General features: G+C 46.3%; 1 protein-coding gene across 1 annotated transcript in view; it reads right to left on the reverse strand.

The window, feature by feature from the left end:
* Positions 1-12,157, reverse strand: part of LOC126342759 (lysosomal acid glucosylceramidase-like) — a 170,938-nt gene that overhangs the window by 39,251 nt on the left and 119,530 nt on the right. The window contains exon 7 of the mRNA XM_050001882.1: positions 5,018-5,162. Within this exon, the coding sequence (XP_049857839.1) occupies positions 5,018-5,162 (145 nt within the window). The remainder of the gene's footprint in view (positions 1-5,017; positions 5,163-12,157) is intronic.

Below are 12,157 nucleotides of genomic sequence, written 5' to 3' on the forward strand. Positions count from 1 at the left end.
TAGACAAGTGTAATGTGATGCGAATACATAGAAAGATAGGTCCCTTATCATTTAGCTACAAAATAGCAGGTCAGCAACTGGAAGCAGTTAATTCCATAAATTATCTGGGAGTACTCATTAGGAGTGATTTAAAATGGAATGATCATATAAAGTTGATCGTCGGTAAAGCAGATGCCAGACTGAGATTCATTGGAAGAATCTTAAGGAAATGCAATCCGACAACAAAGGAAGTAGGTTACAGTACGCTTGTTCGCCCAATGCTTGAATACTGCTCAGCAGTGTGGGATCCGCACCAGGTAGGGTTGATAGAAGAGATAGAGAAGATCCAACGGAGAGCAGCCCGCTTCGTTACAGGATCATTTAGTAATTGCGAAAGCGTTACGGAGATGATAGATAAACTCCAGTGGAAGACTCTGCAGGAGAGACGCTCAGTAGCTCGGTACGGGCTTTTGTTAAAGTTTCGAGAACATACCTTCACCGAAGAGTCAAGCAGTATATTGCTCTCTCCTACGTATATCTCGCGAAGAGACCATGAGGATAAAATCAGAGAGATTAGAGCCCACACAGAAGCATACCTACAATCCTTCTTTCCACGTACAATACGAGACTGGAATAGAAGGGAGAACCGATAGAGGTACTCAGGGTACCCTCCGCCCCACACATTGTCAGGTGGCTTGCGGAGTATGGATGTAGATGTAGATGTAGATGTAGAACTTGACTCCTCCGGTGAAACTTTTGTTTTCTAGTCAGTGAAGGCATTTTTGAACCTCTACTGTAATTGAAGTAATTATGTTGTGTTAATGTCTCTCGGCAATAAAGAAATTTTTATCTACATTTAGTAAGTTTAAAAAATCCTCACACGAAAATATGACGTTAGAGAAAGATATTTATTTCAATGTCTCGCGCAACCTCCGAGAGTTCGTGTGTTTTAATAATTTTCACCCTGCATGTGCGCATCTTCTCCATGTCAGGACAGAACATCGAAAAATTTAAAAAGGCAAAAATATTTATATGTACATAAAATTTAAATAGGTAATTTCTGTTCTGCTATACCATTAATCATTAAGTAATAAAGATGGCCAGTTTTCCTATGTTTTTAGGTCATAAAGCATATTTATTTTTACAGAATGAGATTTTCACGCTGCCGTGGAGTGTGCGCTGATATGAAACTTCCTGGCAGATTAAAACTGTGTGCCCGACCAAGACTCGAACTCGGGACCTTTGCCTTTCGCGGGCGAGTGCTCTACCATCTAAGCTACCGAAGCACGACTCACGCCCGCTCCTCACAGCTTTATTTCTCCCAGTATCTCGTCTCCTACCTTCCAAACTTTACAGAAGCTCTCCGGCGAACCTTGCAGAACTAGCACTCCTGAAAGAAAGGATATTGCGGAGACATGACTAAGTCACAGCCTGGGGGATGTTTCCAGAATGAGATTTTCACTCTGCCGTGGAGTGTGCGCTGATATGAAACTTCCTGGCAGATTAAAACTGTGCGCCCGACCGAGATACTGGCAGAAGTAAAGCTGTGATGAGCAACCGTGAGTCGTGCTTCGGTAGCTCAGATGGTAGAGCACTTGCCCGCGATACGCAAAGGTCCCGAGTTCGAGTCTCCGTCGGGCACACAGTTTTAATCTGCCAGGAAGTTTCGTTTTATATTTATTTTGTCTTTTTACACTGCATTTTTTTACGATGGGCAATATATGACCGAAATGTCACGAGTAAGAGCGTATTATGTAAATATTTGTACAAAATATAATAGGAAATGTCTAGTGAAAGTCAGTGATACTTCTCTGTGGACTTTGCCGGTTTTTAAAATAACTGTGCAAATATTTAAAAAAAATACACTATTATTCGTGGTGATTAACGTGTAGCAAATGTTTTTTAAAGGCATTCAGCTCATTTCCTCTACGAAAATACACTCATGCTCATAAATTAAGGATAACGCTGATACATGGTGAAACAACACTCTGGTGGGCGGTTTGGGGGTTTAAATCACCTCGGGGTATGACCATGCGGTGCATTTGACCTGCGGTTGTCACACGGTGGCGCTGGCAACAGTCCACATACGCAGAGGTGTGTTGGTGCTTGTCAGAGTACGGTGCAGCGAGTAAGCGTGCAGACGTTTTCAGACGTGGTAATGGTGACTCTGTGTTGAAAATGACTCATAGAACACATATTGATGACGTTATGAGGGGTAGAATACTAGGGCGACCGGAGGTTGGTCAAGCACAGCAGGTCGTAGCATGGGGCCGCCGTGTGCCACAAAGTGTGATCTCAAGATTATGGCAACGATTTCAGCAGACAGGAAACGTGTCCTGGTGCTACAGTACGGAACGTTCACAGTGTACAACACCACGAGAAGACCGGTATCTCACCATCAGTGCCTGCAGACGGCCACGGCGTAGTGCAGGTAGCCTTGCTCGGGACCTTACCGCAGCCACTGGAACACTTGTCTCCAGACACACAGCCTATAGATGACTGAACAGTCGTGCTTTATTCGCCCGGGACCTGATAAGTACATTTCTCTGACCCCTGGTCACAGGAAAGCCCCCGAAGCCTGGTGTCAAGAACACGCTACATGGACACTGTATCAGTGGTCCCGGGTTATGTTCACGGACGAGTCCAGGTGTAGTCTCAACAGTGATTCTCGACGGGTTTTCATCTGGCATGAACCACGAACCAGATACCAACCTCTTAATGTCCTTGAAAGGGACCTGTATGGAGCTCGTGGTTTGATGGTGTAGGGTGGGATTTTGATTGGTGCACGTACACCCCTGCGTGTCTTTGACAGAGTAATTGTGCCATCCCGTAGTGCGGCCTGTGTACATGTGCATTGTGATCATATCCCATTTGATGTCGGGGTACATGCGCAGGAGACAGTGGTGTTTTGTAGCCCTTGTGTTTCGGGACGGTTTTCTCAACTTATCACCAGTACCGTAGACTTACAGAGCTGTGTCGTTGTGTTCCCTATATGTTTATGTTATTCGCGTCAGTTTTGTGGTAGTGCCACGTTGTGTAGCACCACATTCTGCTATTATCCTTAACTTATGAGCATGAGTGTAGTTACTTGCAGAAATCATGGTAATATCTTTCCGAAAGCGGTAGTCGTCGAATAAAACTGTACAAGCAAGACAGATAGTGAAATCGCATCGGAATACATTGTGAGTAGCACTGATTTTACAGCGTAAACTTCATGGTAACCAAGATGTAATTCTCAACCACCTATACTTAATCATCTCACACTAAACATGAGCTCCTAGATGCTTCCTTCGTCTATGTATGTGGCTAATTACACTACTGGCCATTAAAGTTGCCACACCACGTAGATGACGTGCTACAGACGCGAAATTTAACCGACAGGAGAAAGATGCTGTGATATGCAAATGATTAGCTTTCCAGAGCATTCACACAAGGTTGGTGCCGGTGGTGACGTCTACAACGTGTTGACATGAGGAAAGTTTCCAACCGATTTCTCATACACAAACAGCAGTTGACCGACGTTGCCTGGTGAAACATTGTTGTGATGCCTCGTGTAAGGAGGAGAAATGCGTACCATCACGTTTCCGACTTTGATAAAGGTCGGATTGTAGCCTATCGCGATTGCGGTTTATCGTATCGCGACATTGCTGCTCGCGCTGGTCGAGATCCAATGACTGTTAGCAGAATATGGAATCGGTTATGTCCAGGAGGGTAATACGGAACGCCGTGATGGATCCCAACGGCCTCGTACCACTAGCTGTCGGGATGACAGGCAACTTATCCGCATGGCTGTAACGGATAGTGCAGCCACTTCTCGATCCCTGAGTCAACAGATGGGGACGTTTGCAAGACGACAAACAATCTGCACGAACAGTTCGACGACGTTTGCAACAGCATGGAGTTTCAGCCCGGAGACCATGACTGCAGTTACCCTTGACGATGCATCACAGACAGGAGTGCCTGTGATCGTGCACTCAACGACGAACCTGGGTGCACGAATGGCAAAACGTAATTTTTTCGGATGAATCCAGGTTCTGTTTACAGCTTCATGAAGGTCACATCCATGTTTGGCGACATCGCGGTGAACGCACATTGGAAGCGTGTACTGATCATCGCCATACTGGCGTATCACTCGGCGTGATGGTACGGGGTGCCGTTGGTTACACGTCTCGGTCACCTCTTGTTCGCGTTGACGGCACTTTGAACAGTGGACGTTACATTTCAGATGTGTTACGACCCGTGGTTCAAAATGGCTCTGAGCACTATGGGACTTAACTTCTGAGGTCATCAGTCCCCTAGAACTTAGAACTACTTAAACCTAACTAACCTAAGGACATAACACACACCCATGCCCAAGGCAGGATTCGAACCTGCGGTCGCAGCGGTCGAGCGGTTCCAGACTATAGCGCCTAGAACCGCTCGGCCACTCCAGCCGGCTACGACCCGTGGCTCTACCCTTCATTCGGTCCCTGCGAAACCCTACATTTCAGCAGGATAATGCACGACCGCATGTTGCAGGCCCTGTACGGGCCTTTCTGGATACAGAAAATGTTCGACTGCTGCCCTGGCTAGTACATTCTCCAGATCTCTCACCAATTGAAATCGTATGGTCAATGGTGGCCGAGCAACTGGCTCGTCACATTACGGCAGTCACTGCTCGTGATGAACTGTGTTATCGCGTTGAAGCTGCATGGGCGGCTGTTCGTGTACACGCCATCCTAGCTCTGTTTGACTCAATACCAAGGCGTATCAAGGCCGTTATTACGGCCAGAGGTGGTTGTTCTCGGTACTGATTTCTCAGGATCTATGCACCCAAATTGCGTGAAAATGTAATCACATGTCAGTTCTAGTATAATATATTTGTTCAATGAATACCCGTTTATTATCTGCATTTCTTCTTGGTGTGGCAATTTTAATTGCCAGTAGTGTACTCATTACGACAATATAAATAAGGAAGATTTAGTAATGGAGGTTTGCGGCTTGGGCTTTTCCACTGGAGGGCGCTGGTTGAATGAAAAGCGACGAGTAGACGGCTCACCATTGCAGGCCTCGGTGTAGAGGATCTGGGTCTCTGGAGACAGCTGGTGCACGTCGTCCAGCATGGAGGCCGGCGAGAACTGGTCGGTGTACCAGTGGACGCCCACGAACTTGGCGTACTGCGTCACCGTCTCGTTGGTGAGTATCTGGAACAGGAGGCGGCGGTGAGTAAGCGGGGCCCACACGCTCAGCGGGAGCGCCAAGGCTGCGCTGCGCCAGGGCCGCGACCGCGGGTCAGTCTGCCGCCCGCGGTTCCGAGCCGTATTCTGCACTAAGCTGCTTCCAGCAACTAACAGCCGAATCCAAAATGGTAACTAACGTCAAGGGCTTGAAAGTCTCTTCGTGTCTGCTGCCCGATCGTAAAATCAACTTGACTCAATATTTCGGTGATCCAACTGGTCGCCATCTTCAGGAAAATGCTCCTTCTGCTGGTGAGTCCCTCTCAGTGGGACATACGTATTCTCCAATAACATACGTAACTTTACAACTGAAGAGCCCGTTGATTTTAGGATCCGGCAGGAAACCCGAAGAAACTTTCAAGACTTACTACGCTGGGCAAGCCTAAGCAATCACAACGTCAAGAGCTGCTTAAGAGTGAAATTTTTCTACTCCCTCTTAACAAGCAAAAAGACAGGGTTGCTATAAATGATTCATTTGTTACCAGAGTTCTATATTTTACCAAGTAAGAGGGTGAGTCAAACAAAAACCTTAAATTTGTAATAACAATTCGAAATTTTGCACCGTTATCCTGTAAGTTGGTATGCGTGCTACAAACAGCGTGCAGAACGGCCTGTAGATGGCAGCATTGTGCATATGCACACATACCGTCGCAGTATCAGTATAAAGATGGCCGCTCCACTTGCGACTTGCACCAGGGAAAAACAGCGTTCTGTTATTCGGTTTTTGCGTAGTGAATGTGTGAAACCTATTGAAATTCATCTACGAATGAAGGTTCAGTACGGTCATGGATGTTTGTCACAGCAAAATCTACGAATGGAGTAGGAAGTTCGCAAATGGTGTGACTTCAGTGAAAGATGCTCCTCGTCCATTTTGTATCCCGCCTGGAAGGCGGCGCGTGGGTCTGCTCCTGTAAACTGAAGGGTAGGCCGAATGTAGGAAGGAGCAGGAGCAGATGAGGTAAGATTCTCTGTACAGCTTTTTACGTGAGAGTATATTAAATTATTAGTCAATGACATAATAACTTTACAACTGAAAAGCCCGTAGGTGCAAAACCGCATTCCCGTCGTAACTCGTACATAGTGTCAATAGCAAACGAAGCTGAAGCGATGTTTCCTGGCTGTCTGAACTTGATGAAATGGGCCGAATCTCCAGCGGCGCTCGCAGACCTCAACAACGCCTGCTAGAGGGCGCTGTCGTCGGTGTCTTTCGTGGTGCCAACTTAACTTGCACCTAAGCCGTTGCATCGTTGCTATCGATACCACAGCCCAGGTCAGGTACAACGAGCTGTGACTCCACAGAATATGCAGCAGTTGAAGCCATAGTGAAGGAAAACCGCCGAGTGACACTGAATGACACTGCAGCATTTTTACAGATTAGTCATGGGTCAAAATACCACATTTCCATGATGTGCTCAAGTTTCACAAAGTGTCTGCAAGGTGGATGCCACGGCAGCTGACTCTTGAAATGAGAGAACGACGTGTTGATGCTTGTGAAGAACTTCTTCGGCGCTTTGAACGAGAAGGTGATGGCTCCCTTGCAAGAATCGTTACTGGGGACGAAACCTGGGTTCACTTCCACAAACCGGAAACGAAGAGAGCGAGCAAGGAATGGCGTCATTCCTCGTCACCAAAACCAAAGAAGTTTCGAACAGAACCATAAGCAGGGAAGGTTATGCTGACTCTCTTTTGGGACTAAAAAGGTGTAATTCTGGAGCATTACATGCCTAGAGGGACCACTGTCACCAGTGCATCATACTCATATCTCCAAAGAAATCAACTGCGGCCTGCAATCAAATCAAAGCGATGTGGATTGCTGTCAGCAGGTGTCCTTTTACAACAAGGCAATACAAGGCCCCATACTGCCCGTACAACAGTTGCAACAATCACAGACCTGCATTTTGAGTATCTTCCTCATCCACCATACTCACCAGACCTTGCGCGAAGTGATTTCCAAATGTTTGCACCACTCAAAGACGCAATTGGAGGAAAGAAGTTCCGTTCTGATGAAGAGGTACGCCACGCGGTGCATGAGTGGTTGCGCGGACTACTAAAATAATTTTTTTCTAAAGGAATTTATGCACTTTGTAAGCGAAAATATTTAAGGTTCTCATTTGACTCACCCTCGTATTACGTGTATTAATACGACTGATGCGTGAGCTTCACTCACCGACCGTGCATTGTGCTCGGCAGTTGGCTTTACGAGTCAGAGCTCTGTGAAAATAGTGACAAAGCGAGAAAAGAGCGTTTTTGTCTGTTGGAATTTGCGACACGTTTATCTGTTACAATAGACTAGTGTGCACTCAAAAGAAATTATGGACAGTAATCGCCATGTAAACAGAGTGCAGTGCGGCGGTATCGACAATTCAGGGACACTGGTTACCTCTGTAAGCAAATAAAAAAAAAAAATTAAAAAAAATAAAAAAAACTGTTGACCAAGTGTGCCAAATGCAACTATGGAGAGAAAGAAGTAAAGTTTCGTACGATGTCCAAAAATATGAACGGTCCGCGTCTGCCACGAACTTGATTTTGCGATGGTTGCTACTTTTCAAAGAGTACCATCTGCTGCTCGCGCAACGGTTAAAACCGAAGGATTACAGAGGTAGTCTTTAAAAGTGGTATATATTTTTAGAAAGGAATATTAATTATATTATGGCTGTTCGTCGTTTTGTGGTATACTCGTATTATTAAAACCAAGTTAGCGTGTATCTCTCCTATCAAATTGCGACAGGCGCCCATGCGTCGTTGACTTTGTTCCGGAGTCAAAGTGCGCGGGACAAACTTCGCACACACTTTCCTCTTCTTCAGGACATTCTGCAGAATGTGTTGAACACTTGATTTAGAATTGTTCAGTTCGTTGCTCGACTGCTATCTGTGACACAATAACTATGACGCACTGCACCAGCACATCGACTACTTAGAACAATCTTGGAACTTTCTGGACGGACGGTGTATAAGAGGATTAAACACCTAAAAGTTGCACCGCAAAAATTGGAGAAATGGAAAGTTCCACGGATTAGCGGTTTTCTCAGAATGGATTCTTAGTCGTTGGCTAGTATTATTAGCCAATAAACAGACAGTAATAATACACTCCTGGAAATGGAAAAAAGAACACATTGACACCGGTGTGTCAGACCCACCATACTTGCTCCAGACACTGCGAGAGGGCTGCACATGCAATGATCACACGCACGGCACAGCGGACACACCAGGAACCGCGGTGTTGGCCGTCGAATGGCGCTAGCTGCGCAGCATTTGTGCACCGCCGCCGTCAGTGTCAGCCAGTTTGCCGTGGCATACGGAGCTCCATCGCAGTCTTTAACACTGGTAGCATGCCGCGACAGCGTGGACGTGAACCGTACGTGCAGTTGACGGACTTTGAGCGAGGGCGTATAGTGGGCATGCGGGAGGCCGGGTGGACGTACCGCCGAATTGCTCAACACGTGGGGCGTGAGGTCTCCACAGTACATCGATGTTGTCGCCAGTGGTCGGCGGAAGATGCACGTGCCCGTCGACCTGGGACCGGACCGCAGCGACGCACGGATGCACGCCAAGACCGTAGGATCCTACGCAGTGCCGTAGGGGACCGCACCGCCACTTCCCAGCAAATTAGGGACACTGTTGCTCCTGGGGTATCGACGAGGACCATTTGTAACCGTCTCCATGAAGCTGGGCTACGGTCCCGCACACCGTTAGGCCGTCTTCCGCTCACGCCCCAACATCGTGCAGCCCGCCTCCAGTGGTGTCGCGACAGGCGTGAATGGAGGGACGAATGGAGACGTGTCGGCTTCAGCGATGAGAGTCGCTTCTGCCTTGGTGCCAATGATGGTCGTATGCGTGTTTGGCGCCGTGCAGGTGAGCGCCACAATCAGGACTGCATACGACCGAGGCACACAGGGCCAACACCCGGCATCATGGTGTGGGGAGCGATCTCCTACACTGGCCGTACACCTCTGGTGATCGTCGAGGGGACATTGAATAGTGCACGCTACATCCAAACCGTCATCGAACCCATCGTTCTACCATTCCTAGACCGGCAAGGGAACTTGCTGTTCCAACAGGGCAATGCACGTCCGCATGTATCCCGTGCCACCCAACGTGCTCTAGAAGGTGTAAGTCAACTACCCTGGCCAGCAAGATCTCCGGATCTGTCCCCCATTGAGCATGTTTGGGACTGGATGAAGGGTCGTCTCACGCGGTCTGCACGTCCAGCAGGAACGCTGGTCCAACTGAGGCGCCAGGTGGAAATGGCATGGCAAGCCGTTCCACAGGACTACATCCAGCATCTCTACGATCGTCTCCATGGGAGAATAGCAGCCTGCATTGCTGCGAAAGGTGGATATACACTGTACTAGTGCCGACATTGTGCATGCTGTGTTGCCTGTGTCTATGTGCCTGTGGTTCTGTCAGTGTTATCATGTGAGGTATCTGACCCCAGGAATGTGTCAATAAAGTTTCCCCTTCCTGGGACAAGGAATTCACGGTGTTCTTATTTCAATTTTCAGGAGTGTACTTAAAAAGTGCATTTTTGTGCAAATGTACACTTTTTGAAATGTAACAATGCCTATTGATATTTACAGACAAATGGCTCTGAACACTATGGGACTTTAAATCTGAGGTCATCACTGCTCTAGGTTTAGAACTATTTAAATATAACTAACCTGAGGACATCACGCACATCCATGTCCGAGGCAGGATTCGAACCTGCGACTGTAGCAGCAGCGCGGTTCCAGATTTACAGACAAAAAGTTCGTAAATTAGAATGTCAGTGGCGTTTGTTGTAGGATTCCAGTGCGAGTCGTTTACGAGATATCACATTTTGAAAAGTTTCCACAGTGACATTTGTGCCATTCAACCTGCGTAGTTGCTAGGTATGATGTTATATTTGTTTATAGCGTTCTTTTGTGTTCCTCGACTGCGTTGCGACGTGGTGCTAGTTAGTTGGTGTGTGACGGTCCAAGCAGTAGGTCGCGAGTGGATGATGGGATTTACAAATGCAGAAAATGCGGATACCCTCGTGGTGCATGGAGAATGTAGGAAGAATGCAGCTTGTTCTTGTATGGTGTATACAACAAGGCACCGCATTAGAATCAACCATCTCCGCTACTATTTATCAACCCCTTCAATCAGTTACATGATAATGCTAGTGTAACATCTACGTAACGTAACAGAAGGAAACAACTGACGACAGAAGAGGAGGAAATTAATATCCTTACTGCTGTTGCAGCTGACCCGCACGATAGCGCCCTCGCAATGGCACGAGGAAGTGGCATACGTCAAAACACTCCATCGGCATAGGTTCCATCCCTATCATATCTAACTCCACCAAACGTTACATGGAAACGATCGTGAGAATGGTGTTGACTTTTGTACTTGCCATTAAGAAAGGATACTGAAGATATATCGTGTATCTTGTTTAGTGATGAAGCCACATTTACCATTTTTTTTTCATCAATCTACGGACTGGTTTGATGCGGCCCGCCACGAATTCCTTTCCTGTGCTAAACTCTTCATCTCAGAGTAGCACTTGCAACCTACGTCCTCAATTATTTGCTTGACGTATTCCAATCTCTGTCTTCCTCTACAGTTTTTGCCCTCTACAGTTCCCTCTAGTACCATGGAAGTCATTCCCTCATGTCTTAGCAGATGTCCTATCATCCTGTCCCTTCTCCTTATCAGTGTTTTCCACATATTCCTTTCCTCTCCGATTTTGCGTAGAACCTCCTCATTCCTTACCTCATCAGTCCACCTAATTTTCAACATTCGTCTATAGCACCAGATCTCAAATGCTTCGATTCTCTTCTGTTCCGGTTTTCCCACAGTCCATGTTTCACCACCATACAATGCTGTTCTCCAGACGTACATCCTCAGAAATTTCTTCCTCAAATTAAGGTCGGTATTTGATATTAGTAGACTTCTCTTGGCCAGAAATGCCTTTTTTGCCATAGCGAGTCTGCTTTTGATGTCCTCCTTGCTCCGTTCGTCATTGGTTATTTTACTGCCTAGGTAGCAGAATTCCTTAACTTCATTGACTTCATGACCATCAATCCTGATGTTAAGTTTCTCGCTGTTCTCATTTCTACTACTTCTCATTACCTTCGTCTTTCTCCGATTTACTCACAAACCATACTGTGTACTCATTAAACTGTTCATTCCGTTCAGCAGATCATTTAATTCTTCTTCACTTTCACTCAGGATAGCAATGTCATCAGCGAATCGTATCATTGATATCCTTTCACCTTGTATTTTAATTCCACTCCTGAACCTTTATTTTATTTCCATCATTGCTTCCTCGATGTACAGATTGAAGAGTAGGGGCGAAAGGCTACAGCCTTGTCTTACACCATTTTTAATACGAGCACTTCGTTCTTGATCGTCCACTCTTATTATTCCCTCTTGGTTGTTGTACATATTGTATATGACCCGTCTCTCCTTATAGCTTACCCCTACTTTTTTCAGTATCTCGAACAGCTTGCGCCATTTTATATTGTCGAACGCTTTTTCCAGGTCGACAAATCCTATGAACGTGTCTTGATTTTTCTTTAGCCTTGCTTCCATTATTAGCCGTAACGTCAGAATTGCCTCTCTCGTGCCTTTACTTTTCCTAAAGCCAAACTGATCGTCAACTAGCGCATTCTCAATTTTCTTTTCCATTCTTCTGTATATTATTTTTGTAAGCAGCTTCGATGCATGAGCTATTAAGCTGATTGTGCGATAATTCTCGCACTTGTCAGCTGTTGCCGTCTTCGGAATTGTGTGGATGATGCTTTCCGAAAGTCAGATGGTATGTCGCCAGACTCATATATTCTACACACCAACGTGAATAGTCGTTTTGTTGCCACTTCCCCTAATGATTGTAGACATTCTGATGGAATGTTATCTATCCCTTCTGCCTTATTTGACCGTAAATCCTCCAAAGCTCTTTTAAATTCCGATTCTAATACTGGATCCCCTATCTCTTCTAA

This window comes from Schistocerca gregaria, chromosome 1, assembly GCF_023897955.1.
Source record: "Schistocerca gregaria isolate iqSchGreg1 chromosome 1, iqSchGreg1.2, whole genome shotgun sequence".
NCBI lineage: Eukaryota > Metazoa > Arthropoda > Insecta > Orthoptera > Acrididae > Schistocerca > Schistocerca gregaria.